Source organism: Mobula hypostoma, chromosome 15 (genome assembly GCF_963921235.1).
Source record: "Mobula hypostoma chromosome 15, sMobHyp1.1, whole genome shotgun sequence".
NCBI lineage: Eukaryota > Metazoa > Chordata > Chondrichthyes > Myliobatiformes > Myliobatidae > Mobula > Mobula hypostoma.
This window is the reverse complement of record NC_086111.1, coordinates 18,648,486-18,670,698: the sequence shown is the minus strand read 5'-3', so window position 1 is coordinate 18,670,698 and position 22,213 is coordinate 18,648,486. Positions and strand designations below refer to the sequence as shown.

General features: G+C 46.2%; 1 protein-coding gene across 1 annotated transcript in view; it reads right to left on the bottom strand.

Annotated features, from left to right (window-relative positions):
* LOC134356731 (MAP kinase-activated protein kinase 2-like) overlaps positions 1-22,213 on the bottom strand; it is a 147,831-nt gene that overhangs the window by 25,333 nt on the left and 100,285 nt on the right. The window contains exon 5 of the mRNA XM_063067813.1: positions 9,455-9,581. Within this exon, the coding sequence (XP_062923883.1) occupies positions 9,455-9,581 (127 nt within the window). The remainder of the gene's footprint in view (positions 1-9,454; positions 9,582-22,213) is intronic.

The following is a 22,213-nucleotide window of genomic DNA, read 5'->3' as shown; positions in this document are numbered from 1 at the left end:
TGGAACTCCTTTACACGGAGAGTGGTGAACACATGGAACTCCTTTACATGGAGAGTGGTGAACACGTGGAACTCCTTTACACAGAGAGTGGTGAACACGTGGAACTCTACAGAGAGAGTGGTGAACACGTGGAACTCTACAGAGAGAGTGGTGAACACGTGGAACTCCTTTACACAGAGAGTGGTGAACACGTGGAACTCTACACAGAGAGTGGTGAACACGTGGAACTCTACACAGAGAGTGGTGAACACGTGGAACTCCTTTACACAGAGAGTGGTGAACACGTGGAACTCCTTTACACAGAGAATGTTGAACACGTGGAACTCCTTAACACAGAGAGTGGTGAACACGTGGAACTCCTTTACACTGAGAGAGGTGAACACGTGGAACTCCTTAACACAGAGAGTGGTGAACACATGGAACTCCTCTACACAGAGAGTGGTGAACATGTGGAACTCTTTTACACAGAGAGTGGTGAACACGTGGAACTCATTACACAGAGAGATGAACACGTGGAACTCCTTTACACAGAGAGTGGTGAACACGTGGAGCTCCTTTACACAGAGAGTGGTGAACACGTGGAACTCCTTTACACGGAGAGTGGTGAACACATGGAACTCCTTTACATGGAGAGTGGTGAACACGTGGAACTCCTTTACACAGAGAGTGGTGAACACGTGGAACTCTACAGAGAGAGTGGTGAACACGTGGAACTCTACAGAGAGAGTGGTGAACACGTGGAACTCCTTTACACAGAGAGTGGTGAACACGTGGAACTCTACACAGAGAGTGGTGAACACGTGGAACTCTACAGAGAGAGTGGTGAACACGTGGAACTCCTTTACACAGAGAGTGGTGAACACGTGGAACTCCTTTACACAGAGAATGTTGAACACGTGGAACTCCTTAACACAGAGAGTGGTGAACACGTGGAACTCCTTTACACTGAGAGAGGTGAACACGTGGAACTCCTTAACACAGAGAGTGGTGAACACATGGAACTCCTCTACACAGAGAGTGGTGAACATGTGGAACTCTTTTACACAGAGAGTGGTGAACACGTGGAACTCATTACACAGAGAGATGAACACGTGGAACTCCTTTACACAGAGAGTGGTGAACACGTGGAGCTCCTTTACACAGAGAGTGGTGAACACGTGGAACTCCTTTACACGGAGAGTGGTGAACACATGGAACTCCTTTACATGGAGAGTGGTGAACACGTGGAACTCCTTTACACAGAGAGTGGTGAACACGTGGAACTCCTTTATACAGAGAGAGGTGAACACGTGGAACTCCTTTACACGGACAGTGTGAACACGTGGAACTCCTTTACACGGAGAGTGGTGAACACGTGGAACTCCTTTACACGGACAGTGTGAACACGTGGAACTCCTTTACACGGAGAGTGGTGAACACGTGGAACTCCTTTACACGGACAGTGTGAACACATGGAACTCCTTTACACGGAGAGTGGTGAACACGTGGAACTCCTTTACACGGACAGTGTGAACACGTGGAACTCCTTTACACGGAGAGTGGTGAACACGTGGAACTCCTTTACATGGACAGTGTGAACACATGGAACTCCTTTACACGGAGAGTGGTGAATGCATGAACTCCCTTCTAGGGGTGGTGGTAGAGGCAGATGTATTAGGGAACTCTGAGATAGAATGGTTGATAGAAATATGGAGAACTATGTGGGCGGGTAGCATTGGATTGTAATTAGAGTTGGTTTAAAGGTCGGCACAACATCATAATGTTCTGTGTTCTATGACATCTAACTGTAGAGAAGGGTCTTGGCCCGAAACGTCGACAGTACCTCTTCCTATAGATGCTGCCTGGCCTGCTGTGTACCACCAGCATTTTGTGTGTGTGTTGCTCTCTGTAGAAATGTACTTTACAATGTGGGGTGACTCTCAGTAAACGCTACAGACAGATGGTGGGCCTTCTATCCAGTAGAAGTCTTTTTGGTAAACTGCAGGCCTCAGATCTGCAATAAGCTGCCCATTGCCCGGAAGCTCTCAGCTTATGGGCAGCTTTTTAGATTGAGGCCAATTCAACGAGACACCGGGAAGACTACAGGCTTCTGAAAATCATCAGGCTGAGGCTTTCTAGCCTACATTTTTCTTCCCATTACTGGAACAAAATGCAGATAATTCATTGATTCAGATTAATTTATTTGTTACTTGTACATCAGGACATACAGTGAATTGTGTTGTTCGCGTTAACAACCTTAGGACGTGCTAACTGTAGCCTACGAGTATTGTTACACACTCCGGCAACAACGTAGTATGTCCGCCATGCTTGGCAGGACGACACAGATCGCAACAAAACAGAACGTGCCAAGTGACAAAACAAAACAATCAGAACAAGCTCCATTCCTCTCTCCCATCAACCCACCCCCACGCACAAACAGTCCTCCAACCACAGGGCATGCCTCCAGGCTTCAGGCTTCAACTGCTGATTAACCTGCGGACTTCCACCTTTGTATGATGTTCTAGAAATCCCAACAGTTCACTCTCTGCATCACCAGAAAAGTGTTTTTGCTGTTTCCTTTTGCACAAACCAGGACCACTGTTCCCTCTCAGCCTCTAAAACTCTGGGATCACTGTCCCCCCGCTCCCCCTCACTCACCGGGATCACCGTTCCCTCTCTCCTTCTTACTCATCGGGATCTCTGTTCCCTCTCTCTCACTCACCGGGATTTCTGTTCCCTCTCTCTCACTCACCAGGATCGCTGTTCCCTCACTCTTACCCACAGGGATCTCTGTTCCCTCTCTCTCACCCACCGGGATCACCGTTCCCTCTGTCCCTGTCACTCACCGGGATCACCGTTCCCTCTCTCCCTGTCACTCACCGGGATCTCTGTTCCCTCTCTCCTTCTTACTCATCGGGATCACCATTCCCTCTCTCCCTGTCACTCACCGGGATCTCTGTTCCCTCTCTCCTTCTTACTCATCGGGATCACCGTTCCCTCTCTCCCTGTCACTCACCGGGATCACCGTTCCCTCTCTCCCTGTCACTCACCGGGATCTCTGTTCCCTCCCTCTCACTCACCGGGATCTCTGTTCCCTCTCTCCCTGTCACTCACCGGGATCTCTGTTCCCTCTCTCCCTGTCACTCATCGGGATCTCTGTTCCCTCCCTCTCACTCACCGGGATCTCTGTTCCCTCCCTCTCACCCACCGGGATCTCTGTTCCCTCCCTCTCACCCACCGGGATCTCTGTTCCCTCCCTCTCACCCACCGGGATCTCTGTTCCCTCTCTCTCGCCCACCGGGATCTCTGTTCCCTCTCTCTCGCCCACCGGGATCTCTGTTCCCCTCCTCTCACCCACCGGGATCTCTGTTCCCTCTCTCTCACCCACCGGGATCTCTGTTCCCTCTCTCTCGCCCACCGGGATCTCTGTTCCCTCCCTCTCACCCACCGGGATCTCTGTTCCCTCTCTCTCACTCACCGGGATCTCTGTTCCCTCCCTCTCACCCACCGGGATCTCTGTTCCCTCTCTCTCACTCACCGGGATCTCTGTTCCCTATCTCCCTCTCACTCACCGGGATCTCTGTTCCCTCTCTCTCACTCACCGGAATCTCTGTTCCCTATCTCCCTCTCACTCACCGGGATCTCTGTTCCCTCTCTCTCACTCACCGGGATCTCTGTTCCCTCTCTCCCTGTCACTCACCGGGATCACCATTCCCTCTATCTCTCTCGCACACTGATTCCCACTCCCTTTCAGCTGACCTTGTTCACCAGTATATTTATCAAACTGTGTGGTATCTGAAGAGGAACTAAATCAAGAGTATTGATGTAATACCATCCAATCATCTAGCAATCATGCTAGTCAGACACCCTGAAAGTTCTGAGCATCCTAGTTTATCAGAGCCTTATTGTGAGATGGTAAATGCCTTTACTTTCTCAGGAGGCTATGGAAATTCAGTACGTCCCCAGTGACACCATTTTTTAACAGATGCACCACAGAAGGCATCCTATCTAGATGATTCACATCTTGGTATGATAACTACTCTGTGCGAGACCACAAATGACTGCAGGGAGTTTGTATCCTGGCCCAGTCTACCACATAAGCCAATCCCACCCATCCCACTGTCTCTGCCTACACTTATCGCTTCTTGGGAAAGCAGCCAACATAAACAAGGACCCCTCCCACCTAGCATTAGATACAAACAAAATACCACCAGACTCAAGAGCAGCTACTATCCACTATTATCAGACTTGAACAGATCTCCCAGTCCATAAGACATGGGAGCAGAATTAGGCCATTTGGCCCATTAAACCTGCACTGCCATTCAATCATGGCTGAACCTTTATCTTCATCCTCACTCCCCAGCCTTCTCCCCGTAACCTTTGATTCTGTGTCCAATCAAGCACGTATCAAGTTCTGCCTTATATAAACCCAGCAACCTGGCCTCCACAGCTGCCTATGGTATTAGATTCACCACCCTCTGGCTAAAGAAATTTCTCCGCATGTCTGTTTTGAAAGGGCGCCCTTCTATCCTGAGGCTGTGCCCTCTTGTCCTAGACTGCCCCACCATGGGAAACATCCTTTCCACATCTACCCTGCCTAGGCCGTTCAACATTCGAAAGGTTTCAATGAGATCCCTCCTCAACCTTCTAAATTCCAGTGACTACAAACCCAGAGCTAATAAATGTTCCTCGTACAATAAGGTACCCCATGCAAGGCTTATTGAGAAAGTAAGGAGACATGGGATCCAAGGGGACATTGCTTTGTGGATCCAGAACTGGCTTTCCCACAGAAGGCAAAGAGTGGTTGTAGACGGGTCATTTTCTGTATGAAGGTCAGTGACCAGTAGTGTGCCTCAGGGATCTGTTCTGGGACCCCTACTCTTCATGATTTTTATAAATGACCAAGATGAGGAAGTGGAAGGTTGGATTGGTATATTTGCTGATGACACAAAGGTTGGAGGTGTTGTGGATAGTGTGGAGGGCTGTCAGAGGTTACAGCAGGACATTGATAGGATGCAAAACTGGGCTGAGAAGTGGCAGATGGAGTTCAACCCAGATAAGTATGAGGTGGTTCATTTTGACAGGTCAAATATGACGGCAAAATATAGTATTAATTGTAAGACTCTTGGCAGTGTGGAAGATCAGAGAGGTCTTGGGGTCCGAGTTCATAGGACACTCAAAGCTGCTGCGCAGGTTGACTCCGTGGTTAAGAAGGCATACATTGCATTGGCTTTCATCTATCGTGGATTTGAGTTTAGGAGCCAAGAGGTAATGTTGCAGCTATATAGGACCCTGGTCAGACCCACTTGGAGTACTGTGCTCCCTTCTGGTTGCTCAGTTCTGCAATCATCTGTTTGAACTTCTCCCATCTGGCAGACGTTATAATATTTTCTATGCCCGCACTTCCAGACTGAAAGATAGCTTTTTCCCCAGAGCTATAATTGCTCTGAACCAATCGATCAAGCATCATCCATAAATTGTTGTATTGCTACTTTAATACTGGTTTTATGGCTGTCATGCACCTGAGTTGTGCTTTTGTACTGCTGAACATCGCTTGTACAGGCTGGTTACCTCATTTTATTTATTGTTTATTTATTATATTTGTTGTTTTATAGCATTGAGTATGAGAGTTGCAAACTCTTTTTCGCTGTATTGGTGCATGACAAATTGTACTATGCAATGACAATAAAGATATTTCAATCATTTCAATATTTCAATCATTCACTATAGAAAGGGTGCACAGGAGATTTACAAGGATGTTGCCTGGATTGGGGAGCATGCCTTATGAAAACAGGTTGAGTGAACCTGGACTTTTCTCCTTGGAGCGACGGGGGAAGAGAGGTGACCTGATAGAGGTGTATAAGATGATGAGAGGCATTGATCATGTGGATAGTCAGAGGTTTTTTCCCAGGGCTGAAGTGGCTAGTGAGAGGGCACAGTTTTAAAGTGCTTGGAAGTAGGTACAGAGGAGATGTCAGGGGTAAGTTTTTTATGCAGAGAGTGGTGAGTGCGTGGAATGGGCTGCCGTTGATGGTGGTGGAGGCGGATACAATAGGGTCTTTTAAGAGACTCCTGGATAGGTACATGGAGTTTAGAAAAATAGATGGCTATGGGTAACCCTAAGTAATTTCTAAGGTAAGGACGTGTTTGGCACAGCTTTGTGGGCTGAAAGGCCTGTATTGTGCTGTAGGCTTTCTATGTTCTATGTTCTAACCCTTTCATTCCCGGAATCATCCTTGTGAACCTCCTCTGGACCCTCTCCAATGCCACACAACTTTTCTAAGATGCGGAGCCCAAAACTGTTCACAATACTCAAGGTGAGGCCTCACCAGTGCCTTACAAAGCCTCAGCATCACATCCCTGCTCTTGAATTCTAAACCTCTTGAAATGAATGCTAACATTGCATTTGCTTTCCTCACCACCAACTTTACCTGCAAGTTAACCTTTAGGGTGTTCTGAACAAGAACTCCCAAGTCTCTTTGCATCTCAGATTTTTGGATTTTCTCCCTGTTTAGAACATTTACTTCTACAACCAAAGTGCCTGACCATGCGTTTTCCAACACTGCATTTCATTTGCCGCTCTCTTGCCCATTCTCCTAATCTGTCTAAGTCCTTCTGCAGCCTACCTGTTTCCTCAATACTACCTGCCCCTCCACCAATCTTCGCATCATCTGCAAACCTGGCAACAAAGCCATCTATTCCATCATCTAAATCATTGACAACCAGCATTAAGAAGAAGCGGTCCCAACACCAACCCCTGTGGAACACCATGAGTCACTGGCAGCCAAGCAGAAAAGGATCTTTTTATTCCCACTCACTGCCTCTGTCACTGATGCCTTTTGCTTTTTCTGCACTATTCTCTGTAAACTCCAGAGACGGTTGTGCATGAAAATCCCAGGAGATCCGCAGATACTCAGATACTCAAACCACCACGTCGTCTGGCACCAACAAAAACACTACCTTTCTTCTCCATTCTGATGTTTGGTCTGAATAATGACTGAACATCTTAACCATGTCAGCATGCTTTTAAGCATTGGGTTCTGCCCGGCGGAACTGCTTCTACTGACAGGAGAAGGGGTGAAGGCGGGTCCTGGCACCTTAAAACCAGTGCTTCGGATAGATGGAGCTCGTCAGCCTGGGAAGGCAGTGTGGTAAACCATGTATATATGTTGTAACTCGGTTACCTGTCTGGACACACCCCTCTGCTGACTGCCCCTGTGGCTCCTCCCACAGTGTCCTGTATAAAGGTGTTCGCCTTGCCCCTCCCCCTCAGTCCGGGGGCAGACACTCACTGTGGAGGTCGTATTGTACAGCGAATAAAAGCCTTTCAGTATTTTTACCAAACCTCAGTCTTTTGGAGTAATTGAAGGTGCTTCAATTTTATTCGCTGTACATTTTAAAACATGGAACAGGCCCTGAAACCAGAAAAATTAGACCTCAATCCGCAAACACCTGAAGCTGGAAACGCTTTCAAACTCTGGCTGGCCTGCTTTGAAGCGTATCTAGAGGAGATTGAAGCTACCGACCCCGTAGTGAAGCGCAGAGTTCTACTCTCCAGGGTCAGTCCACAGGTTTATTTGCTGATCAGAGACCAGCCGGACTACGACGGTGCGATGAACGCACTCAAAAGACAATACCTGCGGCCGATAAACAGCGTCTATGCTCGGCACCGTTTAGCGACACGGCAACAACGGTCCGGGGAATCGAGTGCTGAGTTCGTCCGGGCCCTACAGACACTCATGCGAGCCTGCAATTGCCAGGGGCTGACGGCGGTGCAGCATGCAGAACTCCTAGTGAGAGACGCCTTCGTCACAGGGACCAGGTCAGTGTACGTGCGCCAGCGGCTGCTGGAAAAAGCCGATCTTACCCAAAGTTCGGTGATCGAGCTGGCTGATACGTTAGAGGCCGCTCTGCACAACTCTGAGGCTCTCCAGGCATGCGATCCCCCGATGGCCTCGTGGGTGCCGCAGACCCCGCAACCTGCTGGTGAATCGACCTCGGCTGCCACCAGTCGTGAGACCGCGAAGTGCTACTTCTGCGGACTGGAGAAGCACCCCCGGAAATGCAGTCCGGCCGGAGAAGCTACCTGTTCCAGCTGCGGAAAGAAGGGCCACTTCGCCAAGGTCTGTAAGTCAAAACCGCGAGCGGGATCGAGCAGTGCCGTGTGCGAGACGTGGGGGTCGCCATCTTCCCTGCACACTGCCACCACGTGCGAGACGTGGGGGTCGCCATCTTGGTCGGCGCCACCTCCCACTGCCGGTGCTACGTAGGTCACAGCGACGGACTCCACCGCCTGATAGACTTAACCTGTAAATATACTTCTTGTAAATATTGTCAGTCACTTCACCCCGTGGGACTTTTTTTTAAAAAAAGGAGGGGTGAATGTGGTAAACCATGTATATATGTTGTAACTCGGTTACCTGTCTGGACACGCCCCTCTGCTGACTGCCCCTGTGGCTCCTCCCACAGAGTCCTGTATAAAGGTGTTCGCCTTGCCCCTCCCCCTCAGTCCGGGGGCAGACACTCACTGTGGAGGTCGTATTGTACAGCGAATAAAAGCCTTTCAGTATTTTACCAAACCTCAGTCTTTTGGAGTAATTGAAGGTGCTTCAGGCAGTCCATCTAAGAGAGGGAAAACTCTGATTTCAAACCTCCGCTGCCTTGCGGCCATACCCACTCATGGGAAAGGCTTCGGGAGTAAACCCTGAGGACAAATCTGGTGCTGGACTCCCTCAGGCAGTCCGACGTTGTTTTCAACCTCATTCTCGCAACTCCAGCGTCGACGCCGGCGCCAAGCTGTATCGGTCCTAATGCCCTTCCCTTGGACAACATTGGTGTTGTGGAGAGGGAAGACTTGCAGCATGGGCAACTGCCGGTCTTCCGTACAACCTTGCCCAGGCCTGCGCCTGGAGAACCTTTCCAGGCGCAAATCTATGGTCTCACGAGACTAATGGATGCCACCACCATCTGCCACATGATTGACTGGTTAGATATTTGCATTAATGAGCAGCTGTAGGGGTGGCCACTAAGTGTAAGATTGTAACGAAATCAACACATTACAGTCTCTTCTATTATTATTTCCTAAGGCATTTAAACCATTGAGTTTCCTGTATTATCCAATTTCTGTAATCTCCAGAGTTTTAAATCACAATTGCAATGTAATCATTAATGTGTAATTTTTTCATTTCTCCAATATCATTTTTAATATCTGGGTATGACTGGCAAAATTTCAGCAACTTGAAGCGTTCTAGACTCGTGTTGAAAGAACTACAAAAGCCTTTTATCTCGTGGGTGGCTTCTTTACTTTGTTTTCCATTATAGTAACATTTCTCGCTGAGGTTCATTGCCCCTTAATTATAAAGGTTTCAGCAATCAAACACCAGCACAATCACTCACTGGTTCCTGTGTTAATTGATCTTTCTGCTTTCCCCATAGATATTCACAGAGGTATGAAAATAACTCTCTTGACACTCACCGACATAGTACGGCGTGTAACAGGGTGTGGCCAGGGAGTTGTGAAGCGTTGTTTCTTTGGCAAACCCAAAATCTGTGAGTTTGAGGACTGCGTTGAAATCTTTTGTTGTATACAACAAGTTTTCTGGCTGCAAAAATTCAAGGAGATATTGAGAATGTGAGAGAAAATGCTGTTTAAAAAATGCAAATACAGTGGATTCCAGTTAACTGGGACATATCGGGACCACTACATTTTGGCCCAATCAAGCAGCAGCCCTATTAACAGTTTCATGGAAATAGTTAAAAGGGTATAAAAAAGACAAGCTACCATTTAACTGAGTTACAAATTATGTACGTAAGTGAAATATAGAACAAATTAGAACACTACCAATACTAATTCAGTATTATAAAACTGTGTATTAGTTCTTAATATTTAATGATGGAAGAACTCATCCATGGGGAGGAGGGTCCAGGAAAGATGGCACCAAAGGATTTTGCAGACCCAGGCGACTTCTTTCAGTTCATCACAAAACACCTTATTTTTTTTTCTTATATCTTTCTTTTCTTTTCAAAGTGTTTGGGGTTCTAGACATAGACACAGACATAGACATACTTTATTGATCCCGAGGGAAATTGGGTTTCGTTACAGCTGCACCAACCAAGAATAGAGCATAAATATAGCAACACAAAACCACAAAAAATCAAACAACAATATGCAAACTATGCCAGATGGAAATAAGTCCAGGACCAGCCTATTGGCTCAGGGTGTCTGACCCTCCACGGGAGGAGCTGCAAAGTTCGATGGCCACAGGCAGGAACAACCTCCCGTAACGCCCAGTGTTGTATCTCGGTGGAATATGGCTGGAGTCCAACAGCAAAAAGTTCAATATCCGGGCTACAAACATGTTCCTTGATCATAATATGACCCGGATTGCACCATCTGTTGTTAACCAGAACAGCAAGCCCCCAACTCCTTTACGCCTACTGCTCTCAGTGCACTTCCGGTCAGCCCGAACAGTCTGGAAGCCATCCATGGAAATGCTTTGGTCGGATATGTCCACGTGCAGCCACGTTTCAGTAAAACACAAAACACTGCTCTCCCGAAATGTTCTCTGACTCCTGACTAGTGCCGTCAACTCATCCATTTTATTACCCAGCGATCTCACATTGCCCATAATGAGAGAGGGAAGACACAGCTTATAACTCCTTTTCTCCATATGCCTCTGTTGTCTCGACCTGGTCCTCTTCCCTCGCCTTTTTGATCCCCCCCGGGGTGTCCGCCGGGGTGTCCGCTGCTCTGCTCGCTAAACTGGCCGGCATAAGCGCGATCAATTGGTCCCTGGAATAAACAATGCGGCCATCCTGCTGCCCCGCTAATGAGACGTGTCCAAATGTAACTAATTCCAGTGCTAAAAACCCAAATAAAACTCTCTCCACCAGCATGTTAGAGAAGGCGCAGCTTCAAGGTGTTACCGTGAAAAAAAATACAACAAATAACCTAAGTTAAGAAAGTAAGAAAACTAGGCGGCGTGGCTGTGACAGGCTGCATGCACTTCTGTCGGAGTCCATGACCCACAGTTCTTCAGCCTGGTGCTTTGCCATCTGCAGGAACGGCCTGGAACACGTGCACCCTCGTAGACAATGTCACTGACTGAATCATCATGGCAGACTGAAACTCTGAGGCAGCGGGCAGTGTGAGCTGCTGTTGGAAGATGGCCCCAACGCTCGAGTGATCCTCTACCTCTTTCTCTCTCTTTTGATGAAGAGTGAGAGCCAGACAGTCCCCAAGATGGGGGCGGGGGGCGCAGTTTGCTTGGGGAAGCGACGCACAAGATTGTAACATCAGAACAGCGAACTGCTGGGATCCGCTCTCGTTGTTGCAGGGGCGACCTCTCTTTCCCTCGATGGGGAGGGAGAGTCAGTCTGAGATGTAAAGTGCTGGGTTATGGACTGTAGATTCTCACAGGCTCCAGATGAGGGTCTCTTTGAGTGCTTTTGCTGTTGTTGGTAATGTTGGGGGGAGGGGGAGGGGGACAGAGAGGGTCGATGCTTCTGTGACTGTTTATGCGATGGGAGGGGAGGCCACAGGGTCTGATGTTTCTATCATTCATTCTATGGGGCTTCTTGTTTTGTGGATGTCTGCGAAGAGTAAGAATTTCAGGTTGTATACTGTATACATTCTCTGATATTAAACCGAACCATTTGTATACTGCTGTATTCTTGTGATTGACTGTAGATGGACAGATAATGGACCGTCTTCATACCATGCTTTCGACAATTGCATCCTCCAAGTTTTCACTTTCATTGTAACATTCAAGATGATTGTTGATACCTTCAAATTCTTTGTAGTTCTAATGTGATGAAGTAGTGAAATTGATTCATTTTCACTCCCAGCCATTTCTGGCTTCTCCAGGCCTCAATGCCTGCAACCGTGGTGAGCAAAACAGTTCTGAGTTGTGTTAATGCTTATTTCTCGCCAACTATTAGTGACAACGATCAGTGCTCTTTGAACACAAACACATGCCACTAGTGCTATTTAAAAAGTGTTTGCTCTAAGCACTTGCATGTGCCTGCACTCACAGTGCTCATGCCTGACGCTAATCATGAACTGTCTGCTCTTTAAGAGTTGTCCTAAATAAGCAACTGCCCTGATTAACCACCGGCCCATTTAACCGGAATCCACTGTATCTAAATTTGTGAGAACCACCACGTGTTCTTTAATTTTTAATTATTAGCACACATCATCAAGTTCTGAAGAAAGAATCTGCCTGGAGTTTTAACGCAATTCTTCATCTCAACTTTCAGAAACATCTTTTGCTGCACACTTGAGTGCTCGGGGGGGGGTGCCGATGCTTTTTTGCTGGTGGGGGAGGGGGGGCTTTTACTTTGCTGCTGCTTATGCGTGGGAGGGGGGAGCTGAGGGGGGGGCTTTGGGGTTCTAACATTTAACTGTCATTCATTCTATGGGGCACTCTTCCGTTTTCATGGACGTTTGCGAAGAAAAAGAATTTCAGGATGTAGACTGTATACATTTCTCTGACATTAAATGTACCTGTTGAAATAACACTGTGTCTCCGGCAACAAAACAGACGAGACATGCGAACAGGAACAGCCAGCAGTGATTAAAGGACCCAGTTACCTGTTTTGTGGTGTTGGCTAAGGGAATATTACAACAATTTCTTAACTTTTTGGAATAACATCACAGAGTCTATGACTATGACTATGACTATGAGTCATTAGCATTCACTTAATTAGTCAGACGGGGGCCCTTTTTAGGTCTCATCGACAGGACAGTGCTTCCAGCCTCTCTAATATTGTAAAAATAAACACTGGGGAGTTTGTAAACAGATCCTAGGGTGGAAACTTACACCATAATTTCTTCCTCTACAGGATTATTCCTAGAAATAAATTGAGTAAAAAAAATCCTGCACTTATATGGGAAAAGTGAAATTTTGAGTTTACAGAGTTATTATGTTCCTGTCAGAACAAAAGACAAGGCTAACAGGTTTAGGGCACTTTGGTTTTCGAGAGATATTGAAGCCCTGGTTAAGAAGATGAAGGAAGTGCATAGCAAGTTAGGTACCAAGGAACACAGCAACACAGGAGCAAGAATAACCCATAAGATCATAAGACCATAAGATATAGGAGCAGAATTGGGCTATTTGGCCCATCCAGTCTGCTCCACCATTCCACCATGACTGATTTATTACCCCTCTCAAACCCTTTCAAGTTCAAAGCAAATTTATTATCAAAGTGCATATACATCACTTGGTCTTGCTGACATTAAGTGCAAGCTTGCTGTTGTGACACCACTCAACAAGTTTTTATTCTCCCTCCCACAAGCTGATTCGTCACCACCTTTGATTCAGCCTATGACAGTGGTGTTGCCAGCAAACTTAAATATGGCATCGCGGCTGCACTTAGCCTCACAGCCATAAGCATAAAGTGAGTAGAGCAGGAGGCCAAGGACACAGCCTCGTGATGCACTTGTGCTGATGGAGATCGTGGAGGAGATGTTGTTGCCAATCCAAACTGGTCGGGGTCTGCAAGTGAGGAAATCGAGGAGGTATTGAGGCCAAAGTCTTGAAGCTTAGTGATTAGTTTTGAGGGGACAATGGTATTGAATGCTGAGCTGAAGTCAAAAAAGAGCATCCTAAAGTATGCATCTTTGCTGTCCAGATGTTCCGTGGTTGACTGAAGAACCAAAGAAATTACTTCTGCCATGGACCAGTAGACAAAATGAAGCAGATCCAAGTTGCTCTTTAGGCAGGAGTTGGCCTCTCAAGGCACTTCACCACAGTGGATAAAAGAGCTACTGAAGGATACTCATTGAGGTAAGTTACCACATTCTTCTTGGCACCAGTACGTATAATTGAAGGCTGTTTGAAGCAGGTGGGTACCTCAGACTGCTGAAGTGAGAGGTTAAATATATCGGTGAACACTCGAGGCAGTTGATCAGCACTGGTCTTTAGTTCTTGGCCAAGTTCCCCTGTCTGGGCCGGGTGCTGTCTCTGGGTTCACCCTCCTGAAGGATGCTCTCACATCAGCCTCAGATACTGAGATCACAGGGTCATCAGGGGCTGTGGGAGTTCATAAAGGTTCCTCCATGTTTTGAGAGTCAAAGCAGGCAGAAAAGGTATTCTTCCTTCTCCACATAACCTTTGACACCTTTACGAATCAAGAACCTATCAACTTCCATTTAAAATATATCCAAGATCTTGGCCTCCACAACCGTCTGTAGCAATGAATTCCACAGATTCATCACCATCTAAATAAAGAAATTCCTCCTCATTTCTGTTCTAGAGGGACGTCCTATTCTGAGGTTGTGCCCTATGGTCCTAGGCCCCCTCACTAAAGGAAACATTCTCTCCACTTGACCCTTGGAGACTGCTCCACCATTCCATAAGATCATGCCAAATCTTCTGCTTCAACATCATATTTTCTCTCTCTCCCATTACCCGATGCCCTCTGAGTCCCAGGATCTAACTCTTTCAAATATATTCGGCTACCTGGTCTTTGCAGCTCTCTGCAGTAGAAGGTTCCATAGATTTAGTAGACTCAAAGTGAAGAAATTTCGTCTCAACCCAGCCAAATGTGGTACTTGAGAAGTATACGAAAAGCAAGATAACTCTTAAGAGGGAAATCAGTGAGGGCTAAAAGAAGGCACGAGGTTGCTCCAGCAGACAAGGTGAAGGAGAATCCCAAGGGCTTCTACAGATATCTAATATGAAGAGCAAAAGAATAACAAGGGACAAAATTGGTGCCCCTGAAGATCAGCGTGGTCATTTATGCATGGAGCTGAAAAAAAATGACGGCGACATTAATGGATTTTTTTCTGCATGAGGACTTACTCTTGAGACGAACACAGGCCCTATAGAACTGAGGAGCGATGACAGTAAGGTCATGGACCATATGCGGATTACAAAGAAGTACCCATTTCTTGATGCAATTTAAATCCCCAGAGCCAGACAAGGTGTTCCCTAAGACCTTGTGGGAGGCTAGGGGCTCTGCCAGAGGTATTTCAAATATTCTTAGCCATGGGTGAGTTGGTCGATGGCTGGAGATTGCTCCTGTTGTTCCATTGTTTAAGAAAGGCTCGATGAAGAAGATTGGAAATGATAGGTTGGTGAGGCAGACATCAGCAGTAGGTAAGTTATTGGAAGGTATTCTAAGGGACCAGATATATAAGTATTTGGATAGACAGGGGTTAATTAGGGATAGTTGGCATGGCTTTGTGCATGGTGGGTCATGTCTAACGAAGACGTTATCTGTTGATGTAGGCACGGTAGTGAATATTGTCTACATGGACTTAGCAAGGTCTTTGACAAGGTCCTGCATGGGAGGTCAGTCAAGAAGGCCCAGTCCCTTGGCATTCAGAGTGAGGTAGTAAATTGGATTCAATATTAGCCTCATGGCAGAAGTCAGAGAGTGGTAGTAGATGGTTGCCTCTCTGACTGGAGGCCTGTGACTAGTGATGTGCCACAGGGATCAGTGCTGGGTCTGCTGCTGTTTGTCTTCTATATCAATGACCTGAATGATAATGTGGTAAACTGGATGATTATATATTTGCAGCTGATACCAAGACTGGGGCGTGGTGGGCAGTGAGGAAGGCTATCACAGCTTGCAGCAGGATCTGGATCAGCTGGAAAAATGGCAGATGGAATTTAATGCAGACACGTGTGAGGTGTTGCACTTTGGGAGGACAAACCAGGGTAGTATGTACTCTGAGGAGAGGGGTAGAACAGAGGGATCTGGGAATACAAATCCATAACTCTTATTGAAAGTGACGTCACAGGTAGATAGGGTCGTAAAGAAAGCTTTTGGCACATTGGCCTTCATAAATCAAAGTATTGAGTACAGGAGTTGGGATGTTATGTTGAAGTTGTAAAGGACATTAGTGAGGCCTAATTTGCAGTATTGCGTGTAGTTCTGGTCACCTACCCACAGGAAAGATATAAATAAGATTGAATGAGTGCAGAGAAAATTTACAAGGATGTTGCCAGGACTGGAGAACCTGAGTCAGAGGGAAAGGTTGAACGGGATAAGACCTTAGATTAGGCAAGGCTGAGGGATCATGATTCTGATTTTAGATCGAGAGATACAACAGCTCTCAGAGAAATAAGAACTGTGCTTTCCCACTCCATCAGGAAGGCGAAATGGGAGCATTCTCAGAGAATTTACAGTCACTTCTACGATACCAGAGACCTGAGGCGCACGTGACAGGGAATTCAGAGAATAACAGACTACAAGTCTACCTTGTGCATCACTGACCAGGATGCTTCACTCCCTGAGAGGGTGAATGTCTTCTATGCCCAGTCTGTTGTGCAGAACAAAGTGTTGGTGAGGAAGGCACCCCTCCCCCCAGGGGAGCAGACACTCTGTCTGGCTGAAGCTGAGGTGAGGACTACTGTGGCCAGAGTCAACCCTCGTAAAGCTGCAGAGCCCAATAATATACCAGGTCAGGTTCTGAAAGACTGTTGACAGATATATTCAACATCTCTCTGGAACAATCTATTGTCTGCTTGGTTTAGCATTCCAGTGCCAAAGGAAGTAACAGTAACCTGCCTGAATGACGATCGTCCAGTGGCATTAACATCAACCATTATGAAATGCTTTGAGCGGCTGGTCATGGGGCACATTAAAGCCTTTCTCCTGGCTACACTGAACCCTTTCCAGTTCACTTAGTGCTCAAATCAATCCTCTGACGATACAGCAGTCTCTGCCCACCACTCTGTCCTGTCCCTCCTGGAACATGGGGTCCCATATATCAGACTGCTGTTTATAGACTTCAGTTTGGCGTTCAGCACCATCATACTCCAGAAACTGGTGGGGAAACTGTCCTCGCTGGGTCTCAACATCTCTCTCTGCAATTGGATACTGGACTTCTAAACTGTAAGGCCCCAGTCAATCCGAGTGGGCAACAATGTCTCTCGTCCCTTTACGCTGAGCACTGGCGCTCCAGGGCCGCGTGCTCAGCCCGCTGCTGTTCACACTGCTGACGCACGACTGTGTTGCAGGATCCAGCTCAAACTGGGTCATCAAGTTTGTGGTTGACACAACAGTGGTTGGCTTATCAAGAACGATGACAAGACGGAGTATAGAGAGAAGTGGAGTGGCTGGTGGATTGGTGTGAGAAGAACAACCTGAGCCTGAATGTGGAGAAGACAAAGGAGATCATTGTGGACTTCAGGAAGGTGCAGACAAGCCATCCCCCTCCACGAATACATGGCTCCTCTATAGAAAGAGTTAAGTGCCCCAAGTTCCTGGGAGTTCACATCATGGATGACCTCACCTAGTCCCTTAATGTCACCCCTCTGACCGAGAAGGCACAGCAGTGCTCCCACTTCCTAAGACTGAGGCAAGCAAGACTCCCACCCCCCATCTTAATTGTGTTTTACAGGAGCACCGTTGAGAGCATCCTGACAAGTTGCATCTCCATCTGAAATAGGATCTCCATCTGAAATAGGGGCAGTTGAGCATTGGACTGGAAAAGGACAGTGAGAACAGCTGAGAGGATCACAGGAGTCTCCCTGCCATCCATCGGAGACATCTATCAGGAGCGCTGCATACGTAGGGCCCTTAGCATTATCAAGGATCCCACACGTCCTTCCAGCATCCTCTTCGACTTTCTACCATCAGGCAGGAGACTATGATACATAAAGACAAAAATGGGATACAGCTTCTTCCCTCAGGTCATTCTCCCTGCCACATTATATTCAAAGTGTCACTGGTTAATCTGTTCCATGACTACGATTATTTAATATTAATTCACTCTAGTTTTTTTATTTATGTGTGATTCATATGTAAATTTTATCCTTACCCTCATAAGTTATCGTGTGTTATGTGCTTTACACCCTGGTTCAAAGAAACGTCGTCTTGTTTCTATATACATTATATGGTTATATACATGTATGTAATTAAATGACAATAAACTTGATTTTATTCCTTTGAACGTAGAAGATTGAGGGGAAATTTGATAGAGGTATTCAAAATCATGAGGGGCATGGATGGTTTAAATGGAAGCAGGCTTTCTCTACTGACATTAAGTGAGACCAGAACTAGAGGCTGTGGGTTAGGAGTGAAAGGTGAAATGTTTAACTGGAACACAAGGGGGATCTTCTTCACTTAAGTGTGGTGCAAGTGTAGAACGAGCTGCTAGCAGAAGTGGAGGAAGCAGATTCAGTTTCAACATTTCAGAGAAATTTGGACAGGTACATGGATGGGAGGGGTACAGGTCGATGGAACTGGGCACAGTAATAGCTCAGCATGGCCTAGGTGGGCCAAAGGGCCTGTTTTTGTGCTGTAGTGCTCTAAGACTCTAACATGATCTAAGATTATATGGGGGTACTGAATAGCTGGATTGACTGGTGGGCTGAGGAACGGCAGGAGGCCACAAGACCGAAGCCCGAAAGACCTAGGAGCAGAATTAGGCCATTTAGCCCATCGAGTCTGCTCCGCCATTCAATCATGGCTGATCCTTTTGTTTCCCCTCCTCAACCCATTTCCCGGCTTTCTCCCCATAATCTTTGATGCCGTGTCCGAGTATAGACCCAGAGCTATCAAACATTCCTCATACAATAACCCTTTCACTCCTGGAATCATCCTTGTGAACCTCCTCTGAACCCTCTCCAATGCCAACACAACTGCCTTATAAAGCCTCAGCATCACATCCTTGCTCTTGTATTCTAGACCTCTTGAAATGAATGCTAACATGGCATTTGCCTTCCTCACCACTGACTCAACCTGTAAGTTAACCTTTAGGGTGTTCTGCACAAGGACTCCCAAGTCCCTTTCCATCTCAGAGTTTTGGATTTTCTCCCTATTTAGAAAATAGTCCGCACAGTTATTTCTACCACCAAAGTGCATGACCATGCATTTTCCAACATTATAATTCATTTGCCACTTTCTTGCCCATTCTCCTAATCTGTCTAAGTCCTTCTGTATCCTACCTGTTTCCTCAACACTACCTGCCTCTCCACCAATCTTTGTATAATCTGCAAACTTGGCAACAAAGCCACCCATTTCATCACCTAAATCATTTATATACAGCATAAAAAGAAGTGATCCCAACACTGACCCCTGCAGAACACCGCTAGTCACTGGCAACCAACCAGAAAAGGATCCTTTTATTCCCACTCGCTGCCTCCTATCAATCAGCCAATGCTTTAACCATGTTAGTAACTTCCCTATAATGTCATGGGCTCTTAACTTGGTAAGCAGCCTCATGTGTGGCATCTTGTTAAAGACCACCTGAAAGTCCAAATATACAACTTTCACTTCATCCCCTTTATCTATCCTACTTGTAATCTCCTCAAACAATTCCAACAAGTTTGTTAGGCAGGATTTTCCCTTAAGGAAATCGTGCTGACTTTGTCCTATCTTGTCCTGTGTCACCAAGTACTCCATCACCTTGTCCTTAACAATTGATCCAACATCTTCCCAACCACTGAGGTCAGACTAACTGGTCCATAATTTCCTTTCTGCTGCCTTCCTCCTTTCTTAAAGAGTGGAGTGACACTTGCAATTTTCCAGTCCTCTGGCACCATGCCAGAGTCCAATGATTTTTGAAAGATCAGTGCTAATGCCACCACAATCTCCAACACTACCTGTTTCAGAACCCTAGGGTGCAGTTGCTCTGGTCCAGGTGACTTTTGTACTTTTAGATCTTTCAGCTTTTTGATACCTTCTCCCTTGTAATAGTAACTGCACTTACTTCTCTTGTGGTTCACACACTACAACATCAGGCATACTGCCAGTGTCTTCCACAGTGGAGACTGATGCAAAGTACTCATTTACTTCATCTGCCATCTCCTTGTCCCCCGTTATTATTTCTCTTGCCTCATTTTCTAGCAGTCCTATATCTACTCTCATCTCTCTTTTATTTTTTACATATTTGAAAAAGCTTTTAGGAGGAGCTTATTTCAGAAAAATGCAAGGTGTTGGTAAGACAAACCATGATAGATTTTGCACAGTAAATGGCAGGAGGGTTATGGGAGTGTTCATGGAATAGAGAGCCCTTGGGGTGCAGGTACATAGTTAATTAGAAGTGGTAACGCAGGTACACAGGGTATTGAAGATGCGTGGTATAATGGCCTTCGTTGGTCAGAACATTGGGACCTGACGTTACAGCTGTACGAGGTGCTAGTTAGAGGACTGCATACAGATCTGGTTGCCTTGCAACAGGAAGGATGCCATTAAGCTGGAAAGCAAGCAAAAAGGATTTATAAGTACGTTACCAGGACTGGAAGCTTTGAGTTACAAGGAGAGGGAGGATAAGCTATGTAAGAGATTTATAAGATCAGGAGGTACATAGATAAGGTGAATAGGCCGTATTTTCCCCTTGGTAGTGCAGTCCAAAACTACAGGGCATGAATGTAAAGTGAGATGGAAAAGATTCAGAAGGGACCCAAGGGGCAACTTTTTCACAGAGAGGTGGTGTGTTTATGGAACCAGGCACCAGTGGAAGTGGTTGAGGCGTTTAAGACAATTACAACATTTAAAAACTATTTGGATAGGTACAAAGAGAGGAAATGTTCATAGGGATTTGGGCCAAACACTTTAAATGGGACTGTCTGAGTCAGGCAATGGTTAGCATGGATGGGTGGGCCAAAGGATCTGTTTCTCTGCTGTATCGCTCCGGGCAGGATTCCATTGTGGGCACGCTGCGTTGGCGCCAGAATATGTGGCGACACTTGTGGGCTGCTCTCAGCACATCCTTATATTTAGATTGTGACACATTTCACTTGTACATTTCAATGTACACATGATAAATAAAGTTGAAACTTGACCTTAAAAAGGAACTTTTCAGTGTCAATGGACGGAGGAACGGTAAAGGATTCACAAGCCATAGGAACCAGTGGGTTGTAGGAGCAGAGAAAGTTACACAATCACAGTAGTCATAATGAGAACTTTCAACCTGACACGTTGCTGGACTGTGAAGCTGACAGGGGTGATCAAGTGTAGATGAAAACCAAACAAACTGCAGATGCTGGAAATCTGACACAAAAACCGAAAAATGCTGGAAAAGCTCAGCAGCTCAGGCAGCATCTGTGGAAAGCAGAACAGTCAATGTTTCAGGTTGAACACCATTCTGCAGAACTGGGTAAGGGAGAAAGCAATTAGTCTTGGTAGCAGAAGTGAGGGAGGGCATTGGGTGGAATAAAGGGGGCATCCGTAATAAAATGAAATAACGGGCTTTGTATAACGTGTTGGTAACATTGTCATATCTGGGTCTTGTGGAATGGTCTCAACTAATGAGACAGGCTGAGAGGACAGAACACACACTGCACCTAGTATGTTCCCACATGCGGGCAGTAGGGATTAAAATTAGTTTGTTTATTTTTTATTTAGAGGTACAACACAGTCACAGGCCCTTCCCACCCATAATCCTACTGACCCGTACTCCTGTGGGATGTGGGAGGAAACTGAAGCACCCTGAGGAAACCCACATGGTCACAGGGAGAACGTACAAACTTCTGACGGTCAGCAACAGAAATGAACCCAGGTTACTGGCACTTTAAGAACATTGCAATAACTGCATTGTCACCATTTTTATAGAGAATGTGAAGGAAATAAACAGAAATATAATGGCAATCATTTGAACCCAACAGAGGTTATAAAGTTAGGTCACTTTTGGGAATAGAACTCCATTCACAGGGGCAGCAGAATTGGTCTCAGATGCTGGAAGATATCCAAAGGATTGGAAAGGGCATACTTATTAATTGTTTCCAAGGGATTAGCAACACGCAAAGTGGCAAAAATGCAGGAACAATATTCACATCAGAGAGAGGGTGGAAAAGTATTTAATAATTTGGAAGAATTCTAAATGCTAGTTAACCACCCTGAGCTACCTGCCAGCCTAGTCATCATATGGGAGCCCAAGCATGGGAGGATGAACCCTGGGTGCCCTCCCATGACGATGGTCAACACGCTCCTAGAAGACAGCAGCGCGGCTAATGTAGATGAACTGAACACAGTGATGAGGGAGAGGAGAAGTGGAGAGTCCATTATCGTGCCCGACGCCGGCCCCCTAGGCCTGAGTTGACATAGTAGTCTTTGAAATGTGCTGGAATTTCTAAGTTTTGAATTGAAAGGTTAAAGGTCTGAAAAGTGGATATTAGTTCCAGCACTCCCCCTCCACCACCCTCTGGTCAATCTGATCAGGTCACAGCCTTTCTTTCCAACAGCTCAATGCACAAACCTCTCACAATTTTCCTTCATTTTCTTAAAAATTGTTTAGAAATTAGCTTTATTTGTCACAGTATACATCAAGGCATACAGT